General features: G+C 47.3%; 1 protein-coding gene across 4 annotated transcripts in view; it reads left to right on the top strand.

The window, feature by feature from the left end:
* Positions 1–25,454, top strand: part of LOC149310306 (dystrobrevin beta) — a 211,288-nt gene that overhangs the window by 110,309 nt on the left and 75,525 nt on the right. For all 4 annotated transcript variants that reach the window (XM_089528693.1, XM_089528692.1, XM_089528691.1 and 1 more), the window contains one exon: positions 6,098–6,175. In XM_089528693.1, coding sequence (XP_089384819.1) covers positions 6,098–6,175 — 78 coding nt within the window. The remainder of the gene's footprint in view (positions 1–6,097; positions 6,176–25,454) is intronic.

Raw genomic sequence — 25,454 nt, 5'->3', positions numbered from 1 at the left:
AGGTCTTCAAAAGGCCATGACAGTGAACTCCTCTTTCCATACACACCTCATTCTGCAACCTGGGCCTTTGCAGTGGGGGGCAGGGGTCCCCAGCTGTTGAAAGTCACAAATTACCCTCAGAATCATAGAACCTTAAGAGTTGGAAAGGGCTACAAGGGTCACCTAGTTCAACTCCCAGCCATGCAAGAATAGATGTCTAAAGCACTCCTGAGAGATGCTCATCCAACTTCTTATTGAAAGACTTCAATGCATGCTGACTGTGCCGTCCTCCAAAGCAAACAGCCCTTAGAATAGAAAAGTTCTTCTTAAGGTTTAGGTGGAATGTCTTGTAATTTGAATCTGTTGGTTCATGTTCTAGTGTCTGGAACAGCAGAAAAAAGGCTCCTTCCATCTTCTACATAAAACCCCTTCATATATGGTCCACCTCCAGAGAGCAGTTATTAGAATCATAGCATCTTCGGAGTTGGAAGAAACCCCAAGGGCCAACCAGTCCAGTCTCTTTCTGCCATGCAGGAAGACACCATCAAAGCCTTACTTGGGACAGATGGCCATCTCGCCTCTTCTTAAAAATAACCTCCAAAGAAGGAGACTCCGCCATCCTCCGAGGCAGCAATGTATTCCACTGTTGAACAGCGCTTACCATCCATGTCCCACTCTCTAGAGCAGTTTGGCCCATCCTCAATATGGCATTCCTTCAAATATTTAAACAGGGCTATCATGTCACCCCTTAATATTCTCTTCTCCAAGCTGAAAATACATGATTCCCTAAGCCACTTTTCATAGGGCTTGGTGGTTTCCAGTCCCTTCGCCATTTTGGTCACTCTCCTCTGGACACAGTTCTAGCTTCTCAACATCCATTTTTGAATTGTGGTGCCCAGAACTGGACACAGTGTTATTCCAGGTGAGTTCTGACCAAAGCAGAATCGAGTGGCACCACTACTTCCCTCAATCTAGATATTATACTCTTGTTGATGAAGGCTAGAATTGTATTGACCTTTTCAGCTGCCGCACCACACTACTGATTTATGTTCAGCTTGTGATCTACTGGGACTCCTAAATCCCTTTCGTCTGTACCATTGTCAAGCCAAGTCTCCCCCATCCTATATCTGTGCATTTCATTTTTCCTGCTTAGATGTAGTACCTTACATTTCCCACTCTTGGTGTTCATTTGTTAGTTTTTATTTCTATATTGTTGAAAGCAATCCCGTTTTGTCAGTACAGCAGGTTGCCCGCCTGTCTTTTTTCAGGCTCCCTCTGTGAGCAAGCTCAAGGCAGCTTTTGCTAAGTTGGTCCCTTCTGGTGTGAGCGAACCCTGGAAATAGGGGCCCCCATGAATGATTGGCTTTGAATGCCCAAGTGGGTTTAGAAATACGAGGGCGCAGACACAGGTGTGCAGGCAAGATTGTCTTGGTAGTCATGTCCGCCCCATCCTTGCAATCTCCAGCTGGACTCTGCCAATCCTGGCCCAACAGATCACCTTCGGACTGATTCCTCTGTCCATGGCCTTTCTCCACTGATGACTGCAGCAGGTCAGTATGGGAAGAGAGTTTTGTTCCAGTCATCACAACATCCGGTGCCTTTTCTCTCTGGCTTTTGGAATGGGCAGCCAGCTGCTTCCAGATACTTGCGTTCATAGAATCGTTATTATTATTATTATTATTATTATTATTAACCTTTATTTATAAAGCGCTGTAAATTTACACAGCGCTGTATATACAATCTTTTTAATTGGACGGTTCCCTGCCCTCAGGCTTACAATCTAAAAAGACACGACACAAAAGGAGAAGGGAAAGGTGGTGGGAAGAGGCCTCTCTAGTAGGATAATACATATAAAATACATAGCAATACAGTACAGGAAATGTTTCAATAAAACAGACAACAAAAGAACAACAAAAAGCAAGTGACAATTATGCAATGCCTGGGAACGCTTCTCTGAACAGGATGGTCTTCAGCTCCGTTTTGAATAATAGAATCCTAGACTTGGAAGAGACCGCAAGGGCCCTGATCCAGTCCAACCCCATTCTGCCATGCAGGAAATCCAAATCAAAGCATCCCCGACAGATGGCCATCCAGCCTCTGTTTAAAGACCTCCAAGGAAGGAGACTCTATCACCCTCCGAGGAAGGAGTGCATTCCACTGTCGAACAGCCCTTACTGTCAGGAAGTTCCTCCTAATGTTGAGGTGGAATCTCTTTTCCTGTAGCTTGCATCCATTGTTCTGGGTTCTGTTCTCTGGAGCAACAGAAAATAAGCTCAACATGACATCATTTCAAATATTTAAACAGGGCTATCATATCACCTCTTAACCTTCTTTTCTCCAGGCTAAACATCCCCAGCTCCCTGAGTTGTTCCTCATAGGGCATGGTTTCCAGACCTTTCACCATTTTAGTCACCCTCCTTTGGACACATGGCTCCAGTTTCTCAATGTCCTTTTTGAATTGTGGTGCCCAGAACTGGACACAATATTCCAGGTGGGGCCTGACCAGAGCAGAATATAGTGGCACTATTACTTCTCTTGATCTAGACACTATACTTCTATTGATGCAGCCTAAAGTTTTCTTCCTTCCTCTGAAGATGCCTCAGATGCTGGCAAAACATCAGGAAGAAAATCTTCTAGAACATGGCATTCACAGAGCCTGATAAACCCACCAAAAACTGTGTTACTTCCATGTTACTTCCAGCAAGCACCAGACAGTATCCCTTTGAAAACCTGTTGCTGGAGATCCCAAGTAAAAGGGTGCTCTTGCTCTCTGTTTTTCCTAATAATATTTTTCTGGCTGGGAATTCAATTTTCCAAGTTCAGTATGAAACAGGGGAGGAAATGCCATAGTTTTCTCTAGCACTGCTTTTAAGGACACATGGGAATTGTAGTCCCATCAGAGAGAGTTTTCCAGGCTCTGCTTTGAACAGCAAATAGTATACAGTAGCTTCTCCTAACTGTCTAGCGACAGGAGGCTGAGAACTCACGTTATTTTCAAGACAGGGCTCTTGCCCCAGGATTCCTCCTACTTGCTCTGAAGACCAGAGAAGAGAGGCCAGGCCCAGAGGTCTGGGAGCCCTGTATTTCTCCGTTTCCCCCGTGGTCTTCTGAACAAGTGAAGACGTGGCCTTGGAAAGCCAGGCCATTTGCACCAGTGAAGTTGACCATTTGAATGACCAGCTTTGAGCCACTGCTGATGCTGCCTTATGTTTTGTGGCATTGTGCTTTGCTCTCGGAAATCTCTGGACCTGGGCCACTCCCAGCCTGGCAGCCCTACCAAGGAATGCGCTCAGTGCTGGAGGAGCCATAAAGCCCTGGTTGCCTGGCCTGTGCGGGCAGAAGCAGAAATGTCTTTTAGCCAGATGGTCATCTTTCAATTCCCTTCTCTTCTCCCCTCCATCCGCCTTGGTTATCAGGCTAAGTGGGGATTTAAAAAGGAAATTGGGAGGGCAGTTGTATTTATAGATCTGGAGTGGCTTGGTGATAATATCCCATCATTAAGAGTGATTAATAAGCCAAGGGTTGAAAACGGGTATTCAGATGAAAATGGGCCCGGTCCTTTGCCTTCTTTATCAGGTATCCCTATGCACTTGCGTCCAGGGTATTCGTCTGATGCATTCTTGGCCCTCGGATATAAGGGGCTGAGCCCAGGTTTAAACAAAATAAACAAACAGATAAATAAACTTGTGTTTGTGGGAGGGGGCTTCTTTTCTGCTCATGCAAAGGTAGGCCACAGTCAGGGTTTGAGGGCCACATTGACCTTGGAAGCCACCCAAAATTGAAACTTGTTTCCCCCCAAATGCTTCCTTGCGGATCAGGCCATTGTGCCAGGAGGTACCAGGATCCGTAGGCTGACCTTCCTGTTCACCAGCAGAGACAGAAAGAGAGAGACTACCATAACAGGAGCAGTCTACCTGCCCCTTCCATCCCCAGCAAAACCTCCACTTGCTCCTGGCTGGTTTCACAGACAAGTTCCCTGTAGATAATTGGGCCTCTATCACCAGACATATGGGGTTTGGAGTCTTTGTTATATCCAGTGACCGAGAAAGGGTTGATTTGTGTTAGTGAATTTGTTAGATACTTTTCCCATTTATTTGGGGCTGGGAAGAGAGATGTAGGTTGAAAACAGACCAAGGGAACGGTTTTTTCTTTTGCTGCTCACCTGCTGGCATGGTTTTGCTAGTTAATGGGAAGCTTACATTTGCACACTTTGGATTTCTTTGTTGTTTCTGCAGCAGAGGACCCCTGGGAATCCATCTTCCATTGGACTTGCTGGTGGGGGTGGGGTGCGTCCCAGCCCCACTCCCCCCATAGAAAAAATTAAATGCATAGATATAGGATGGCTTAAGGAGACTTATACATGTGAAAGGGATCTAGGAGTCCAAGGTGACCACCCGTTGAACACCAGTCAACAGTGCAATACAGCAGCTGAAAAGGTCAATGCAATTTTAGGCTGCATCAATAGAAGTATAGTGTCTAGAATAGATCGAGGGAAGTTATAGTGCCATTCTATTCTGTTTGGCCAGGCCTCACCTCGAATAATACTGTGTCCAGTTCTGGGCCCCACAATCCAAAAGGGATATTGACAGATTGGAGTGTGTTCAAAGGAGGGCCATCAAAATGGTGAAGGGCCTGGAAACCATGAAGCCCTATGAGGAGAGACTTGGGGAGCTGGGGATGTTTAGCCTGGAGAAGAGATGGTTAAGAGGTGATATGAGAGCCCTGTTTAAGCATTTGAAGGGCTGTTATATTGAGGAGGGAGCAAACTTGTTTTTTGATGCTCCAGAGGGTAGGGCAATGAATTCAAACTACAGGAAAAGAGATTCCACCTAACATTAGGAAGAACGTCCTAACAGTAGTTCAAAAGTAGAACACACTCCTTTGGAGAGTAGTGGAGTCTCCTTTCTGGAGGTTTTAAAATAGAGGCTGAATGGCCATCTGTCAGGGATGCTTTGATTCTGTATTCTCATATGGCAGAAAGGGGTTGGACTGGGTGGCTCTTGAGGTCCCTTCCAAATCTACATTCTATGATTCTAGGTGCTCTTTCAGCAAAGGATGTAAGATGCAATAAAAAGATAAACATTGCCATTGTGACAGTTGCAGGCTTTTCAAAATGTAGACAGTGCAGGGGTCCTGTTTGCCTGCTTCTCTGGGGTTTTTTGGGGGGCAGCCATTCCTTTGCTATCCAAGGAAAGCAGGGAGAGGCATACAGGACTCTGGTGAGACTGGCATCTCTGTCTGCCCCTCAGATGCCTGCCTAGGTCTGTCATGTGGTGGAACACTGTCAAATCCAGTACTGTATCTCCCATCACAAAGCCTAACGTACCCAACCCCCCTATCATGTCTTTCTACTAAAAAGCATGACAGGCAAGATGCATGGTGCAACTCCTGTTATTCATGCTCCCACGAGAGGTGATGGGCTCTCCTTCATTGGAGGCTTTCAAACAGAGATCAGATGCCCACCTCTCCAGGGTGCTTTAGCTGTGGATTCCAGAACTGGCGTCCAGAGGTTGGATGATATGGCCTTTGAGATCCCTTCCAACTCTAGGAGTCTGAAAAAATGAACTGGGTGCAAGTTCACCCCACATTTTTACCTCTATAAATGCCCAGAGCAGGGGGAAAGCTGGTCATCTTTCAGGAATGCTCTTGCTTTGGATTTCTTTCACTGAATGGTGGTTGGTAGCCCCTGGGCTCCCTCAGTTCCTACCTTTCTGTGACTTCTTTGCAAGAGGAAGAAGCCTTGGGGCAAATCTGCTCTGACATCTCAGACTGTGGCATGTCTTCCTCATGTACTTCCCTCCCCCCCCCAAAAAATGGATTCCTCTCCTGCCTTTCTTTCTAAGAGCTCAAGGCATCTAACTGCCTCACATAAGAATTCATTAACTAGAATCCTAAATTACAAATATCTAAAAACCACAAGCCGCCTTGAGACCCAGTTTTGGGGGAGGGCAAAAGGAGAGCTATAAAGGAGCCATTAGGATATATAATAAGATACTAATTATGTATTTTTGTGATTTCTTGTAAGAGCCCATACAGCCTCGTCACCTTTTCTCCACATCTCTGCCTCTTGCTGACCTCTTGCCCACTCTAATGTTTCCCAAATGCTTTTGTATTTCAGCCCTTCCCGGCCACTCACCAACATGAATGATGCCATGGTGACCCACATGTCCTCCGGAGCCCCCACGCCAACTAAAAGGTAAGAGGGTTTGTAGAGACCAGTTGAGGGGCAATGGCTCTGGCCACACTTGAGGGGTGACCATGCTTTGGCTCCTAGGGAGAGCGCATACAAAAGACGAGCAAAGACAACGGCTGTGGCTTCCATTCCAAAGACTCTGGAACCGGCTGTGATTGTTGTCCATTCATTTATTTTGCAGTCTTTGTTTTTAGTTTTTCCACCCACGATACTGTTGGTTTGTTTACTTCACCATCTCAACTCTTCCCACCCACCCACACTGCCCCTGCCTTTTCTCTAGACAGCAAGAAATGTCTGGATGTATTGAATTTTAATCTCCAGCACTCCTATCTTATGACTTTGCTCCACTGATGTCTGGGGATGATGCAGATGTTTAGCCTGGAGAAGAGAAGGTTAAGAGGTGATCTGATAGCCCTGTTTAAATATTTGAAGGGATGCCATATTGAGGAGGGAGCAAGCTTGTTTTCTGCTGTTCCAGAAAATAGGACCCAAAGCAATGGATGCAAGCTCCAGGAAAAGAGATTCCAGCTCAACATTAGGAGGAACTTCCTGACAATAAGAGCTGTTTGATAGAGGAACACACTCATTCCTCAGGGATTTTGGTGGAGTTTCCTTCTTTGGAGGTCTTTAAGCAGAGGCTGGATGGCCATCTGTCGGGGATGCTTTGATTCAGATTTCCTGCATGGCAGAATGGGGTTCAGGATGGAGCAAGCTTGTTTTCTGCTGCTCCAGAGAATAAGACACAGAGCAATGGATGCAAGCTCCAGGAAAAGAGATTCCAGCTCAACATTAGGCCTAAACCAGCCACTGTTTGACAATGGAGCACACTCCCTTGAAAGTTTTTAAGCAGAGGCTGGAAACCCAGGATGGTGTCTTCATGCATGGCAGAATGGACTTGGTCTGGATGGCCCTTATGGCCTGTTCCAGCTTTATGATTCTAGGTTATCCATAGAGGCCCCGGCAGGACCTGAATCATGTAGCTGTCCCAGCTGGGAGCCGAGGGTACAAGGTGTGCCATAGCTTTCCCTGTGAAAGAACAGGAGGGCATTCAGCTGCTGCCCCTGGCCAAGAGCCTTGCCTGCCTCTCCTTCGATGGCAGGATCATATATATTGTTTGAGATAGGCAGAAACTGCAATGTTCCACTGTTGAGCAAAAGGGCGTCAAGCAGGGAACATGAAACCCAGGAAGATTAAAGCCTTCTTTCTCCTTTCCCAGCACAGTCTTTCTTTCCATCCACCAAAGAACTTTCCATCTTTCTTGAGCAAAGAGGAATGTCTTGCCTCCTTTCCAAGTTCCTTTTATTTATTTATGTTTAGCCATTACTGTGATTTTTTGCTTTTATTTTCATGTGCATAAAGTAAGTACTGTATTGGTTGTATGAAGGTTTCAGCTTTGAAGAGTTGTTATGGCTGGGATGGAAGTCCCCTGTCTCAGTGGGAGCCCTAAGGAATTCTGCTTTCTTAAGCAGTTGCAGAGGAACTGTAAACCATCTTGTCCTCCCCCTTTTTAAGATTTGAGTTGTCTCTAAACTATTCTTGGGGGCTGAACTATGCCCATCACACTTTGGGGCCCAGACTGGAAAAATAAGGAACACCAGAAGGGGGTCCCTTTCAATTGGTGGCGAGTGTAGTTTTGCTTCTCCGCCTGGGAAGTGGATGAGAGCCAGGACAAGAAGGCACACCTGCCAGTGGATTCCCACACCTGGCTTGGCACTTCGGCCTGGTGTGGCACACTGGGTTGTGCCCAGGGTTTCTGGGTTGTCCAGAATTCAGGCACTGCAGGAAAGCCCTTACAGTTTTGGGACCTGGTTTGGCTTGGTCCAAATAGTCTGACTTGGGTACCAAATGATGTGTTTCTGTTGGAATCTAGCAGCACCTTTAAGACCAGCAGATTTATCTTAGTACGAGCTTTCATGGATTTCAGTACTTGAGATGCAATGATGGAGTACAGTCTCTAAGCCACAGGTATTTGAGGATAGTTACACAATTCGGGGGCTGGAATCAAGAGTTTAGTGTGATACAGAGAAATGCAAGTTGTGACTCTGGCCATAAACCTTCAATGAATCGTGTAAGTTGTGACAAGCACCTGAGACTTTGAGTATAGTACTTCATATAGCCAGTGTGGTGTAGTGGTTTGAAAGTTGGATTATGACTCTAGAGGCCATGGTTTGAATTCCAGCTTGGCCATGTAAACCCACTGGTTTACTCTCTCTCAGCCTCAGAGGATTAACTGTGGCAAATCCCCTCTGAAGAAAACGCTTAAGGTCACCATAAGTTAGAGACACCTTGAAGGTACACAACAACAACAAACACCATCAGAGCATCTGAGGAAGAGAATTGTTAAGTTCAGGCTGAGATAAATCTATTAATTGTATAGGTGCTGCAAGATTCCTAACCCCCCCCCCCCCCCCAAGACACACACCTGCCTTTTACCTTTTTATGCTGAAAGAGACTAACCCACTTGTCTCTTTAAAAAGCATTGAAGAGTCAGACTAGCCTGCCTTTGGGCTGAGGCTTGTTGGTAAGGAGTAACATGCACAAAATTAGGTTGGGGGGGAGGGTTGGTGAGACCCCTGTGGCTTCATCTGTTGCATTTCTGCTGGGCCCATGGGCTTCCTTCCTGGGTAAAGGACAACAGAAGAAGGAATTGGGATGATTAATGAAATGAATAGGCATCAGACAGAGGGAGGGCAAGTAAACCACCCAAGCCCAAAGGCTGCTGCTGCTGCTACTGCCGCTTCTGGGATGATCAGAGACTCAGGGGCGGACTTGATTCACCACACAGGCCAAGGAGGATGGGCATTTGCACATCTGTCAGACATCTCTGGCTTCCTTTGCTTCTACAAGTGAGGATATAGAAAGCCTTTCAACCTCCAGGCAGCCTCTTCCCCTTCCTCCTGCATTATTTCCCACTCATCTTCCCTCCTGAAACTGAGGCTCGCAGCTTGAAAGAGGATTCAGCAAGCCAGAGCCGCAGCAGTGTCTTTTAGCATAAAAAGGAATAAAAGAATCCAGCAGCACTTTTGAGACTAACTGGGAATAAATATGTTCCCGGCGTGAGTTTTTGTGCCTTTATCAGGCACGGGGCATGAAGCCATAGGACATAAGGGGAGTGCAATATGTAATGGCATGTAATGGAAACACAAAACACGTTGGTGTGGTGATGAGCATCATTTGAACAATGGTCATAAAGGGAGAGCTAAGAGACAAACGTGAAAGACAGGTCTTGCCTTCGGGCTCAGATAAGGAAGGAAAGCCATGTATAGTGGAGGAAAGCCTTGTCAGGAATTTGGGGAGGATAGGTTCTTGAGAGGGTCTTCCTGCATGACTCTGGTTCTCGAAATCTGATGCCAGTCTTCTGCAGTTGGGGGACTACATCTGTCTAGGGAAAGTCAGGAAGCCTTCTGTGCATCAAGGTTTTAAAAAAAGGAAATGGGGAGCAACAAAGGATTGGGATGCTTAGAAGCACCAAGAGCAGAATAGGAAAGGACCAAGAAGGAATAAGGAGGCACAGAGACTAACCTTGGAAGTATCACTCTTGGAAGAGCTTACCTGTGCCTTCCAGAACATTCTGCAACGTCTGTCTGTCTGTCTCTGCCTGGAGAGTGGCCTGTTGTTAGCCATATGTAGAAAGCAGAAGGACATCGCAGGCAGATGGTAGCATAGGGCATGCTTGAAAGTGGACAAGTGAATTCAATGTCAAATTTACAGTCTTTATCCTGTTAACTTGTTAATTAAGCTAAAATAGTTTAATGTTTTTAAGTCCCCGATACATACATGAATTTATATATCTATACGCTTTGTATTTAAATATACTAATGTATCCTCAACCCTCTTCCCTTGCTCCGTCCGAATTAGTCAGACAACACAATAGAATAAATAAAATGGAATAGAATAGACTAAAATAAGATGAAAAAGTTTTGATGAGGTATACAAATTATTAATCATAGTAAGTTTTTTGTGGTTTTTTGGGGCTATGAGGCCGTGTTCTGGAAGAGTTTCTCCTGACGTTTCACCAGCATCTGTGGCTGGCATCTTCAGAGAATGCTGGCATGATAGAGAGAGGGGTCCATATACTGTTGGTTGAGAGGAAGCGATTTCCATGTTAATCTGTGTATTGTTCTGTTGCTGAATGCCAAGGCCTCAGGGGTCCATTTACTTAATGATCCGTTGTCTGCTGGGAAATCCCCCTGACCTGGCTGGCTTTCATTTGCATTGGCTGGGTCCTGATTTTGGTGTTTTTCAGGACTGGGAGCCAGACTCTGTTTACTGTAAGGATTTCTAGCATTGCTCTTGCAGTAGGCAGACAGAGGAGTCCATGAGCAAAGACAGCAGTCAGGATTTCTGAAAGAGGGAGTCACGCCTTTCCTAATTCAGGGAGCCCTCCTCACTTAGGGACCTCCTTGCAGCAAGGTGAGTGCTGTGCCAAATGCTGACCGGTGCCAATGCTTCTCCTGTTGGGCTCACTTGACAGAAGCATGCTCCTGTTGTAGCATAAGCATTTATAGTCTTGATCTATTTCCTCAGATGCATGGAGTTATTTGGGCATAAGCTTTTGTAGACTAGGGCTACATACTCAAATGCATGGAGGGAATTGGTGCCCAGGAAGGACCTTTACAGACTGTATGAATACCCATGGGGTTGCAAAATTTATGGGTTTGGTGATGAGGTGAGCCTCTCTTGTTCTGCCTTTTCCTCTCACTCACTCTGTGTGTCTGCTAGATGCAGTAAGACGTGAGGGCTTCAGAAGAGAAGGGCTTAAGACTGGAAGAAATGCACCGCATGGATTTATGCTAACTAAGAGGCTGTAAAGAAGGTGATAAAGGCTGGCATTGGGGTGGAATGGGGGCACGGTGTCCACATGATACATGCCCCGATTCCACCCCCATGTTAGTGTGACACCACACACCCCAGTGCATGGCAGACAGTGTCATGGCACTCCTCTGGCACTGCATCCAGATGACACAGTGCCAAAGGAGTGCCGAAAAGCCATGGCGCTGGCAGCTATGGCAACCTTTCCATGACACAAAAAAGGAGCCACAACTACACTTCTTCTTCGTGGTCTCTGCGAATCATACAAATGGGTTTCACTGCGCCTGCGCAGTGCTGTTCGGAACCTACTGGAATCACTGGGCAGAGTTCACTCTGCAACATATTGAAACTTTTTGGCGGTAACTCCGCCCACCCGTTATAAGGCCCCTGCCTTCCCGCTCTTTTCCCCAGTTCCTTTTTTCCGCCGCGCTAGCTGCTTCAGAGGAACCTTCGCTTGCTTTGCTTGCTTGGAATCACTTTCATTTTTGCCCCTGGTAACTTCGGACCTTCGGACTGTTGACCTCGTTTTCGGATCTCCCATCGACTTGGCGACTTTGAAATGCCCGCGGCTTTTAAGAAGTGCGACATTTGCAAGGGCAAGATGCCCGTTCAGGACCCGCACTCCACCTGCCTGCTTTCCCTTGGTCCAAGTCACGACCCCAAGGCCTGCGCACTCTGCAGATCCCTCTCTTCCCAGGCCCGGAAAAACCGTGAGTCCCGGCTTACTTCGGCGATTGCCCTGGGGAAATTGCAAGAAAGGGGTCCGCGGTCTTCTTCTGTCCCGCCTCTGCCGCCCCCCGCTTCATCTTCGCGGGCAAGTGTCTCCAGCGTGGGATCGGGGAGAGCCGCCGTCCCCAGCGTGGTGTGTGTCCCGGCCGGGACTCCTTCCACCACCGCCGATGTGGCCCGTGGCTCCAAACCGCCCAGTGCCACCGACAAACCCTCCAAGCGCCCCCATAAGCCTTCGGGGACTGAGGGTACTGAACGGGCCTCCAAGCCAAAGGAGGGATCGGAGGGCCCCCGTTCGAAGGAGGCTCCCAAACCGGAGGTCCATCTCGCCTCGCCTTCGTCCTCCAAACCGGTGCAAGGGACAAGGTCCCCGAAGCCTTCGTCATCGACACCGGCTGCTGTCCTCCTGGACCTCCCGGACAACCCGTTCTTCCCATCGGAAGAGACTCCCAAGCCTGGGAAGAAGAGACACCATGACAAGGCTGACCGTGATCCGGCCCCTAAGAAGGCCAAGCCCTCCAAGGATCGGCCCACCACCGACCCGCCGAGGGCAAAGGACAAGGAGCGCTCCCACTCCAGACAGGCCCGCGCCTCCGCCTTGCCAGCTCCATACCAGGAGCCGACGCCAGTAGACCAGGGGACCCCGGTTACATCCCTGCCTCCCCCGGCCATGGACTTCATCCACGGGACGGATGACGCCCCTCGCTCTCCTGATCATGGGTCTCCTTCCCATCCGGCGACCGATGATGAAGATGACTTGGCCCACATACAGGGGGTCCCGGACCTCTTCTACGACGTGCAGTCGCGCCGCTACTACATGTCGGTGCCGGAGGACAGAGCTCTGAGGGAGTTCACCAGGCTGAACCCTCACCCCGTAGACCGAGCCGACCCGGCCAGAGCGGTTCCCACCGTGTCGGTCTACGAGAGGTCATCATCGCCGTCCCGTAGACGCGAGAGGTCGCCGTCTCCACTCCGTACACGTGAGAGGTCGCCGTCCTCAACCCGCAGACGCTCCCGATCGTCAGTGGACTTCGCCCGCCCGAGATCCCAGGTCAGGGTGACGGACCCCCTCTCCTCCGACCTGGATTCCGAGGACAAACCGCTGCCACCTTCGGAGGCACCCTCGGACGAGGATGTCCTCTCGGGTTCGGCCTCCCCTCAGAGGATGCACAACCCAGGGCCGTCTTCGCCGTCGGACGACGTCAGGGCCTTCACAGAACACGTGGTCAGGATGTCACGGGCACTTGACATCGAGCTCGCATCCGCGGGGGATGATGCAGAGGACCCGGTCGAGCGTAGGGTTCATGGACGGGTTCCCACTCCGCCATGCCTTCCTCTCCTTCCTTCTCTCCAGACCATCGTGAAAAGGTCCTGGGATGCTCCGGCCGCCCTATCGGCGCCCTCCCGCAAGGTCCAATCCCTCTATAGGGTCGCCCCGGCGAGTTGCTCCTGGTTGGCAGATCACCCCAGACCAAACTTGGCCATTGTGGAGGGAGCCCAGCATAGCTTCGTTCCGAAGCAGGCTACTTCCCCTGTCGACAAAGAGGCAAAGAAGGTCGATGGATTGGCAAAAAAGGTTTATTCGGCTTCGCCTCTTGGGGTCAAGGCCACCAACTACACCGCCTGCATGGGGGCCTACATCCAGACCCTCATGGAACGGATCTCTCCCGTTGTTCCGGACGTCCCAGATGACATCCAGAGGCAGCTGGTGGAGATCAGAGACGAGGCGCACTCCATCGGAAGCTGGCTAATCACCACTTCCAGGAACATGGCGGACTGCTCCGGGAGGTCCATGTCAGCTGCCATGGCTCTTCGGCGCCATGCGTGGCTCAGGGCCTCCGACCTCAACCCGACGGTTAGAGCGGCCATTGAGGACATGCCGCTCGACGGGACCAGCCTCTTCCACGCCGAGACCGACGACCGCCTGAACCGCAAGTTCAGGATGAAGGCGGCGGCGAAGAAGCATGGCATGTCCTCAGCACCGGCTTCTCCGTTCCGGAAGCGACAGCGCCCGTGGCAACCGCAAGGTCAGTCACAAGGGACCTTCTCCCGGGACCGACAGCCCCAGCATCAAGGTTCTCAGAGACAGCGCTTCCCTTCGCAGTCTTCCTCCTCCTCTGGCCGTCGCACCTTCCCGCCTCGGTACCGCAAGGCCCGCCGGCAGGATACCGACCAGGGGAAGAAGAGAGCCTGAAGGGACGCAGCGCGCTTCGTCTCCCCTTCATCCCTCTTCTTTTTGGACATCTTGAGGCCCTATGTTAACACCTGGGCCTCTATAACATCGGACTCGTGGGTTCTTAACATCGTCCGTAGGGGTTATGCCCTCGAGTTCCAAGAGCTCCCTCCAACTGGAGCCTTCATGTCCACTCCCCCCTCGGACACCCTTCTCGACGAAGTGCGCACCTTGCTTGGTAAGGGGGCAATCTCCCCTTTACCGCCCGACCAACATCCTCGGGCCTTTTTCTCCAGGTACTTCACCGTACCTAAAGCCGATGGGGGCATCAGGCCCATCCTGGACTTGAGACAAGTGAACTTGTTTTTGAACTACCGTCGCTTCCGAATGGTAACCTTGGCCTCCATTCTGCCTCTCCTCCACCAGGGCCTGTGGTTCGCGACTGTCGACCTGAAGGACGCCTATTTCCACATCGGGATCCGAGAATCCCACCGGAGATTCCTTGCCTTCGCCGTCGGCTCCGACTCGTACCACTACAACGTGCTCCCGTTCGGCTTGGCCACGGCCCCACGGGTCTTCACGAAGTGCATGGCACCGGTGGTGGCATACCTTCATCAGAAGGGCTTCATGGTTTTTCCTACCTGGACGACTGGCTGTTTGCAGCCGAATCCCAGGAAGAGCTACACGAGGCAGTCTCATTCGCCTTGCACCTCTTCGACTCCCTTGGGCTGGTTGTCAACAAAGAAAAGTCCCACTTCACGCCGACCAGACAGGTCAAGTTCATCGGGGCCATCCTCGACTCCGACAACTGCCTAGCCTTCCTCCCTCCGGACCGGTTTCAGGCCCTGGCTACATCCCTCAGGCCGTGCATCTCACACAGAAGGATAAGAGCCAGAGACGTCCAAGTCGCCCTGGGCCACATGGCATCGACGACATTCGTCACCCCCTGGGCAAGACTGCGTCTTCGTCCTCTCCAATCCTGGTTCCTCTCCGTCTTCTTTCCGTTGAAGGACCCACCTTCAAAGTGGCTCACGGTACCCAGACCTATAGCCGCTTCCCTCAGATGGTGGCTAGACGGCTCCAATGTCTGCACCGGGATGCCTTTCCATCAGCCTCAGACACAGCTGACGCTGACAACCGATGCATCCCTGGAGGGATGGGGCGCCCACCTGCTCGACCTTGTCGTCAAGGACAGGTGGTCCGCACAAGACAAGCTCCTCCACATCAACGCTTTGGAGATGCTCGCAGTGGAGAAGGCTTTGAGGGCATTCGAGTTTGCTGTCTCGGAAAGAGTGGTCCTCCTGAGGACGGACAACACCACCGTGATGTACTACATCAACAAGCAAGGTGGTACCAGGTCCAGGACTCTGCTCGACCTCACGCTCCGCATCTGGAACTGGTGCATCCAAAGACGTGTCCTCCTACATGCGATTCACCTTCCCGGAGAAGACAACGAGCTGGCAGACCGCCTCAGCAGATCTCCATCGGTGTGCCACGAGTGGAGGCTCCATCCCGAGACGGTCAGCGACCTCTTCGATCGGTGGGGAACCCCCCGAATCGACCTCTTCGCGACCAGCTGGAACAGCCACTGTCCCCAGTTCTGCTCCAGGAAGCGATTCGACGGATCCCTTGGAGACGCATTCGCTTTCCTTTGGACGGGGGAGCTCCTCTACGCCTTCCCTCCGTTCCCTCTCATCATCAGGGTGGTGTCCAAAATGACAACGGACCGCTCGCAGGCGATCCTGATCACCCCGTGGTGGCCGAGACGACCGTGGTTTGCATCCCTTCTCCACCTCTCCAGGAGATGCTTCCTCCATCTCGACCCGCGTCCGGACCTGCTGTCGATCCAGGACGGACGAATTCTCCACCCGGACATCGAGAGCCTGCCGCTGGTGGCCTGGAAGATCCGGCCCTGACCGCCTTGCCGGAATCGGTTAGGACGGTGATCCTGGCTGCCAGAAAACCTTCCACCCAGCGTTCTTATGCCCTGAAATGGAGGAGATTTTGCCTCTTCCTTGACCAGAAGGGCTTGTCTCCTGCACAGGTTTCCACTCCAGTGGTGCTGGAGTTTTTGATGGCGCTTTTGGAGGGAGGGCTGTCCCTCACATCCATCAAAGGCTACCTTTCTGCCATTTGTGTAAAATACCAGTTCGGGGGGAGGGTGTCTTTCTTTAAGGATCCCTTGGTGAAGGGCTTTCTAAAGGGATGTGCCAACCTATATCCTCCTGTGTCGGTACCAACGCCGGCTTGGAGTTTGGAGTCGGTACTGTCCGCTCTCCAATCCAAGCCCTTTGAACCCATGGCCACAGCGGACTTGAGACTATTGACTTGGAAAACCGCTTTCCTTGTGGCCATCACCTCTGCCCGTCGTGCGGGCGAACTCTGTGCCTTACGGAGGGACCAACCATTCCTGAGGTTCCACAAGGACAAGGTGGTCCTCCGTATGGACATCACCTTCTTGCCGAAGGTGGTGTCTGCTTTCCACATGTGCCAGGACATTGTGTTGCCCACTCTAGCATCCGATCCGACGTCGGATGAGGAGCGACGCCTGCACTCCCTTGATGTCAGGAGGGCGCTGGCGTTTTACCTGGACAGAACTGCTGCCTCCAGCCGATCCGAGAGACTCTTTCAATGCTACTCGGAACCAAAGAAGGGGTTGCCCGTGTCTACGCAGAGGTTCTCCAAATGGGTGGCTGGTACCATCCACCTCTGCTATGACCTGCTGGGCAAACCTCTCCCTGGCAGGGTTCGGTCACATTCCACAAGAGCTGTGGCGGCATCCTCAGCATTCCTGTCTGGGATTCCTTTGGAGGATGTCTGTAAGGCTGCCGTCTGGTCCCAACCCCTCACCTTTATTAAGCATTACAGGTTGGACACCAGGGCCATCCGAGACGCAGCTTTCGGGAGGGCTGTGTTGGTCTCAGGGTTGCATTGATTGCACTACTGATGTATTTGTGTTATACAGTTTACACTGCTTTTACTGTTGAATGTTGGTTTGCACAACTTCCATGGGATCGGTCTTGCATGACCTCTGTTCCCTTCTCAGGTTTAGCGAAGTTATTGCTATTTTATCTGTGCATGAACAAAAGACTGACTCTTTATGGTTCAAGGTGTTTAATTGTAATAAATATACCTTTGGTTTACCATAGCTTTGGTCTCAGGACACTCCCTCCGCCACATACCTTAGCTTGTCAGTCTAAACCCATTTGTATGATTCGCAGAGACCACGAAGAAGAAGGACAGGTTGCTCACCTGTAACAGTATTTCTTCGAGTGGTCATCTGCGAATACATACAAATCCCACCCGTCCGTCCCCTCAGTGTCCTGCTCTCATTGGCTCTCTTCCTTCGCCTGCTTGGCAGAAAAATTGCGGAACTGGGGAAAAGAGCGGGAAGGCAGGGGCCTTATAACGGGTGGGCGGAGTTACCGCCAAAAAGTTTCAATATGTTGCAGAGTGAACTCTGCCCAGTGATTCCAGTAGGTTCCGAACAGCACTGCGCAGGCGCAGTGAAACCCATTTGTATGTATTCGCAGATGACCACTCGAAGAAATACTGTTACAGGTAAGCAACCTGTCCATCACAGCCCTGATCCAGTGAAGAAAGAGGCAGCTGCAAGCCACCCCTTGTGGTGATCTGTTCAGCCCCTAGCTTTTTCTAATCTGCTTGCATCCAGTGTTCTCTCTCTCACCTGGACCTGTGTCTCTAGAGCAATAGGGAAGCGATAACAAGGGGCCTGGTGGAGTTGAGAAGGCTGCTGTCTCTAGGGCTGTGCTCTCCTTTGGCAAAGGAAAAGCCCTTGAGTCAGTAAAATGGTGGAGACAGAACTGGGGCAGGGAAAACGCTTTCTCTGCAGCAAGAGCCACTCTTCGTGAAGAAGTAGTAAGTGCATCTTGCCAAGAGAGCACTTGATCAGCTGCCAGCCAGGCCTTCTGTCTGTCCTTCTCCCCCAACCTTTGCTTGTCCTTCTTTTGTCACATTGTCAGGCAGTTTTACATTTTAGCCTCCTGAGTTAAGGGAAGGGGCATGTGCCATCCCAAGCACACATGTTCACGTTCAGGGAGCAACAGGGCTGTCATGTACAGGAACACTTCAGTCCAGAAATCCAGGCGTTCAGCAGTAAAAGCAGCAAAGCTTCATTCAGAAACTATAGGTGATCACCACGGATGTGTTTTTTTTTTATTATTATTATTATTGATTAAAAAAAAGCAACATACATTGAAATTACACACTTCCACACTTCCAGATATTTCTATTACATCTTATTTTCTGTTGTCCCAGTCAATTGCAATCATATATTCCATATATAAACCATCCTTGCTTTCATTTCTCTTAGTATCAAGATACACCATAATTCATCAATCTATTCATTCCTGTTATCATTCTTCTAGATTTCTTTTTCTTCACATATAATAATTGTCATCATATTATTGCTTTCTATTTAAATGCCAATATTTCTTCAGAAAATTTTCTACAATCTTCCAATCATCCATCTTTTCTTTCTTATTTTGTAATATCAATGTCAACTCGTCCATATTCTTTAAGTCCAAAACTTTTTGTAACCATTCCTCTATGTCCGGTATTATCTTATTTTTCCAATTTTTTGCTAACAATATTCTGGCAGCTGTTATAAGGTAGAGCATAATTCTCCAATATTTTTTTTCGTTTTTTCCCCCCAAAAATACTGTCATGTTCAATAAATAAATTTCCGGTCGCAAAGTATATTGAATGTCTAACATTATTTGTATAATATTATGTATCTTTCTCCAAAAGCACTTAATTCGGGAACAACCCCACCACATATGATAGTAGGATCCCCTTTCTTTTTCACATTTCCAGCATTTGTCTTTACTCAATTTATACATCTTAGCAATTTTCACCGGTGTAAAATACCAGCGATTATACACTTTCAGATAATTTTCTTTTAAGTCTTGTGCTACTGTGAACTTGGCAGTTCTTTTCCATGCGTTCTCCCAATTTTCCATCAAAATTACTCGCCCTATCTCTTGAGCCCATTTCGTCATATTGTCAGTGACATTTTCATTTTCTAATTCATATGCCATAAGAATCTTATATAGCTTTGCAATTTTACCTTTGTCCTTTCCCCACAAAATTTTATCCAAATTATTTTCTTTTGTTTCAAATCCGTCATTCATTACATCTTGTTTAAACTTGGATTTAATTTGTAAGTATCCAAACCATTGTACATTCTTTCCTTCTTTTTCCAACTCTTCTTTAGTTTTTATGTCTATTTCCCCATTCTTTTTTATCTTTAACAAGTTCCTATATCTCATCCAGTCGTTCTTCGTTTACCATCTACCAAAAAATGCCTCCTGTGTTGATATCCATAAAGGGATTTTTGAATAATATCGTTTTCTAATTATATTCCATATTCTAAATAGAGATTTACGAATCACATGATGTAAAAAATCTATATTAATCTGATGCCTCTGGTACCATAGGTACGCATGCCATCCATATCGCATATTACATGCTTCCACATTCAACAGTGTATTTTTATCCAATTTTATCCAATCCTGAATCCACAGTAACCCACATGCCCAAAAATAAATTTTTAAATCCGGCAAGGCACATCCTCCTTTTTCACTTCCCTTCTTTAAAATTTGATACTTAATTCTGGCTTTTTTCCCTTTCCAAAGGAATTTTTTAATATCTTTATCCCAATCTGTAAATACTTTATCTTTAACTATAATAGGTATATTTTGATATAAAAACATAATTTTTGGCAATACATTCATTTTCAGAGTTGCCACTCTGCCCAATAGTGACAAATCTAAATTATTCCACATTAAAAGATCTTTCTTAATTTGTAACCAAGTTTTTTTATAATTATTTTCAAACAATTCTATATTTTTGTTGGTTAACCAAATACCCAAATATTTTACCTTCTTCACTACTTTAATCCCTGCTTTATTAGCCAATTCCATCTCCTTTTCCTTTTTCATATTTTTAGTAATCATATGAGTCATTTCTTTATTTATTTTGATACCGGAGTATTCCCCAAATTCTTTCAATTCCATTAACAAGTTGTCTATACTTTCTAATGGGTCCTCCAGAATTATGACCATATCATCCGCATATGCGCGGAGTTTGTATTCACACCCTTTAATCTTAGTTCCCCTTATTTCCCTATTATCCCTGATTGCATTATTTAGAACTTCGAGGGTTGCTATGAAAAGTAAAGGGGAAAGCGGACATCCTTGTTTTGTTCCTAATTCCACTGAAATATAATCCGTTTTTTGTCTATTTATTATTAATTGTATTTTCTGTTTTGTGTTTTGTGAGACTGCAGAATCACCATTATTGCAGTATAGTTCTAGCATATAATAATTCAAATTCTGAGTGGGCTGGCAAGCAAATATGATATAATAGGCCTCACTGAAACCTGGTGGGATGAGTCTCATGATTGGAATGTGGAAATAGAGGGGTACAACCTTTTCAAGAGCAAAAGGCCAAAGAGGAAAAGGGGAGGAATAGCACTATATGTCAGAGATATTTACGCCAGAGAAGAGATCCAGGACATCAATCATGGAAGCCAGGTGGAGAGCATCTGGATAAGAATCAAAGGGGAGGGAAACAACAAGGATGTTACGGTGGGAGTCTACTACAGACCCCCAAGTCAGACTGAGGAATTGGATGATGCCTTTCTAGAACAGATGACCACACAGTCAGAAAGGAGAGATGTAGTAGCGATGGGCGACTTCAACTACCCTGATATTTGCTGGAAGTCAAACTCAGCAAAATCCTCAAGGTCTAGCAAATTCCTCACTTGCCTGGAAGACAATTTCATGGTCCAAAAGGTGGAAGAGGCAACAAGGGGGTCAGCTATTTTGGATCTGATCCTAACCAACAAGGATGACTTGGTTAATGGGGTGCAAGTGGTGGGATCCTTAGGTGGAAGTGACCATGTTCTCCTGGAGTTTGTTATACAATGGAAAGGAGAAGCCAAGCAGAGTCAGACACGCATCCTAGACTTTAGGAGAGCGGATTTCAGTAAACTTAGAGAAGTATTGAGGGTGATCCCATGGTCAGAAATACTAAAAGAGAAGGGAGTTCAGGATGGATGGGACTTTCTCAAAAGGGAGATTCTGAAGGCACAAATTAAAACAGTTCCAGTGAGAAAGAAAAACGGGAGGTGTCTCAAGAAACCAGGATGGATGACTAAGGAACTTTCAACGGAGCTAAGTTTGAAACGGAACATGTATAAGAAATGGAAAAAGGGGGAAATCACGAAAAAGGAATTCAAAGAAATAGCAGGCATTTGTAGAGATAAGGTCAGAAAAGCTAAAGCGCAGAATGAACTCAGTCTTGCTAGAGAGGTTAAGAAGAACAAAAAGGGCTTTTTTGGATATGTCCACAGCAAAAGGAAGAAGAAGGAAATGTTAGGTTCACTGCGTGGAGAAGATGGCAAAATGCTAAGAGAAGACAGAGAAAAGGCAGAATTCCTCAAGGCCTTCTTTGCCTCAGTCTTCTCAGAAAAGGAAAAGGGGCTCAACCTGAGGATAATGGAGCAGAGGACAGAATAAGTAAAGAGATAGTAGAGGAATACCTGGTTAATCTCAATGAATTTAAGTCTCCAGGACCAGATGAACTACATCCAAGGGTATTAAAAGAACTGGCAAATGTAATATTGGAGCCATTGGCAATAATAGTCTTTGAGAATGTGAAGTCGAAGGCTTTCATGGCCAGCCTCCATGGTTTTTTGTGGGTTTTTCAGACTATGTGGCCATGTTCTAGAAAATTTTCTTCCTGACGTCTCACCAGCATCTGTGGCTGGCATCTTCAGAGAAGATGTCTGGCATGACTTCTTTCTCTGAAACCCGTGTTGACCTTTTGTGATTATGGCATTGCCTTCTAGATGTTCACAGACTCTCTGTTTAATGATCTGCTCCAAAATCTTTCCTGGGATTGATCTCAGACTAATTGGATGATGATTGTTGGGATCCTCTTTTTTCCCCTTTTTGAAGATGGGGACACCGTTTGCCCTCCTCCAGTCTGCTGGGACTTCTCTTGTTTTCCAGGAGTCCTCAAAGATTATTATTGCCAATGGCTCTGAGATTGCATTTGCCAGTTCTTTTAATTCTTGTAGTGCAGGATTGCATGTGTGGGCATTTACTTGCATGTGTTTGAGTGGAGCCACCAGTTGTGATCTGGGCAGATGAGGTCTGTCTGCTCTATAGTATTCACCTCAGGTCTGCAACATGGCTTTTGCCAGGCTGCCATCCTAGAAGGAAAATAGGAGTAGGTAACTCTGACCCTCCAGGTGTTGCTAGACTTGAACTCCCAGCATCTCTCACCTTTGGCTAGTGAGATGGTGGTAGTGGAGGTTATGATGATCTTTTCCCTTGCTTCAATTCTGCTGTTCCTCCTGATTACCACATCTGTAATCCAAGTTTTCATTTTCTCAACCACTGTTATATCTGCTAAAGTCAGTTGTGTACCATAAGATTTTTACTTCTGCATTTTGACAACTTTTCCAGGCTTGTGCTCCCACCAGTTCTTTGCTAAGTCATATTTTTGCATAGTTTCCAAAGGATCGTGGGAAAGGTTGGAGCCATTCCAAATGAGATGACAAAACATCTAAATGAAATCACCAGAGACAGGAAGCCAACAGCATCTTTACAAACATCAGCACTTCTTGGAATAGGCCACATTATGCAAGGATAAGCTCCCTGGTTCCTAGATGCTTGAGAATCATTGATGTTTGCAACTTCATGGAGTGACACCTGGCAGACTTATCAAAACCATCACCTTTTTAAATGTCCTAATCAGAAGAAGATTAAGATTGGGAAGAGCAGCTATGAAAAAACTAGAAACGATTCTAAAATGCAAAGATATAATAATAATAATAATAATAATAATAATAATAATAATAATAATAGGATTTATTTATATGCCGCCCAATCACTGGGAATCTGGGCGGCTTACAACAGAGGGGATAATAGATGGTTAATATACAACTGAGCACAAAAGTTAGAAGCATACAAGCCATCGTATTCTCTATTTCCATGGATGGATGTGAGAGTTGGACAGTTAAGAAAGAAGATAGGAAGAAAATCCATTCATTGGAGCTTATGTGGGACTGGAGAAAAGCGCTGAGGATCCCATGGACAGCTAAGAAGTTAAACGAATAGGTCCTAGAGCAGATCAAGCCAGAAAGCTTCCTGGAAGAAGCCAAGATGACAAGACTGAGGCTGTTGTACTTTGGCCACATCATGAGAAGGAAGGGCTCCTTGGAGAAGGCCATAATGCTGGGAAAGGTGGAGGGAAGGAGGAAGAGAGGGAGGCCACAGGCCAGAAGGAGGAGGGACTCTATGAAGGAGGTCTATTAAGGGTTTTATGGGGTTTCAGGGGTGAAGCAGAGCAAGGAGGACAGAGGGGGCTCTTGGAGGTGTCTCATCCAAAGGGTCGCCATGAGTCAAGATCGACTCAAGAGCAGTTAACAACAAAATCTTCTCCCCAGAACCTCCTTGGCACAAGGAGACTTTCAAATTAAAACAAATGCTGTGCAGATAAAAGAAACAGAAGGTCGATATTAAAATGGAATTAAACTATAAATAATACAAAAAGCTATTTTAAACATACCTTTAAAATAATATAAAATGGTTTAAAAATAGTGCAGCAGTCCTTTGAAAGCCCTTCTTTAAAACCTCCAGTTTGCAAAAGCCTGCCAGAATAGGAATCAAATGAATAAACATATGTTTGAAGTGTGTGTTTCCTAAACTAGTGAGTGAATCAGATAGACATGGCTGTCACATCCCAAGTTCTGGCACTCTTTTCATCCACAGCGGCCCAAATGGTTCCTTGCTCCCTTGTGGTCCCTTGAGGTCCTACTCAAGATGAAACCACTCTTGGGTTGAATTGCTCCCCTAGAAAAGGATGGCTCTTCCCACCCCCAGAGTTGTCCAAAATGTCCTCCTGACAAAGACTGAACTTACCCTCTGGAATAAAGACATTAGGACTGGCAGAAAGATAGACAGTCACAAGTCGGGCTGAAGGGAATAGTTGCTTGTGTTGTGTGTTTGCTTGCTTGCTTGCTTGCTTGCTTGCATGCCTTCAAGTCTCCTATGGTGAGCCCATGAATTGCCTAGGGCTTTCATAGGCAAGGAATCCTCAGAGGCAGTTTTACCAGTTCCTTCCTTTGAAATTTAGCCTACAGCACCTGGGATTGGTTGACGGTCTCTCACCCAGGTACTAACCAGGGCTGATCCTGCTTAGCTTCCAAGATCAGATGGGATTAGTGCCTCTAAGATATTTGGGCTTTGAATTCTTCAACATATATGTATGTATGCACCTTCAAGTCGCCGGTTGATGCTATGTATTTCCTAGGTTTTTCTTAGGCAAGGAATCCTCAGAGATGGTTTTGCCAATTCCTTCCTCTGAAATGCAGTCCCCCATCCAAGTACTCACCAGGGCTGACCGAGCTTAGCTCCCATTGTGAAGTCAAAGGCTTTCATGGCCACCATCCATGGTTTTTTATCTGTTTTTCGGACTATAACTGTATTCTAGAAGAATTTCTTGCTGACATTTCGCTAGCATCTGTGGCTGGCATCCTCAGAGAATGCTGGCATGGAAGTGAGTGGGGTACACACACACACACACTGTGTGACCCTGGGTTGGGAGGAGTGATTTCCATGTTAATCTGTGCATTGTTCTGTTGTTGAATGGCAAGGCCTCTGGGTGGGAGGATATGCAAAGAGGGATTGTGTCTATTTAATTAGTGGTCCATTGTCTGATGGGAAATAGACTGGGTCAGTCAGAAAAATCAGCTGTAGCAGAACACATTATAAACCATTCTGGGCATAAAATGCTGCTTGGAACCACTGAAATTCTGGACCATGCCAACAACCATCAGAATGCACAGGGAAGCCATTGAAATCCACAAACACCTGGACAACTTCCACAGGAAAGAAGAAACCCTTAAAGTGAGCAAAGTCTGGCTCCCAGTCCTGAAAAACACCAAAAGTAAGACCCAGCCAATGCAAATGAAAGCCAGCCAGGTCAGGGGGATTTCCCAGCAGACAATGAAACTCTAATTAAACAGACAAAAATCCTCCTTGCATATATTCCCACCCAGAGGCCTTGCCATTCAGCAAAAGAACAATACACAGATTAACATGGAAATCACTCCTCCTCACCCAGGGTCACACAGTATGAATGTATGTATATACACACACACACACCACTCTCTTCCATTCTCTGAAGATGCCAGCCACAGATGGTGGCAAAACGTCAGGAAAAACTCTTCTAGAATATGGCCACATAGCCTGAAAAACCCACATAAAACTTAGCTTCCATGTTCAGACAAGATGTGGTGCCTTGAGGGTATTCAGGCAGGCTCTGTAGTTGCTTGAGTGGCTGTAAAATCGCAAAGAACTGACTGTTCTGCCAGGAATGTGGGCAGCGGGGAGGCAGTCTTGGAACTGGCAGTGCCCTGCTCTCCTCTGGCTCCAACAGCCTTGGTGGCACCTGTCCTGAATTAGTGCATTTCACCTAAATTTGTGCCTGACGGTGCACTTGAATTTGTGGGAAGGTCGGTGAATTACAGCA

This window comes from Sceloporus occidentalis, unplaced genomic scaffold, assembly GCF_023333645.1.
Source record: "Sceloporus occidentalis isolate IW3139 unplaced genomic scaffold, rSceOcc1.0.p SCAF_6, whole genome shotgun sequence".
Lineage (NCBI taxonomy): Eukaryota > Metazoa > Chordata > Lepidosauria > Squamata > Phrynosomatidae > Sceloporus > Sceloporus occidentalis.
This window is presented reverse-complemented; position numbering and strand designations above follow the sequence as displayed.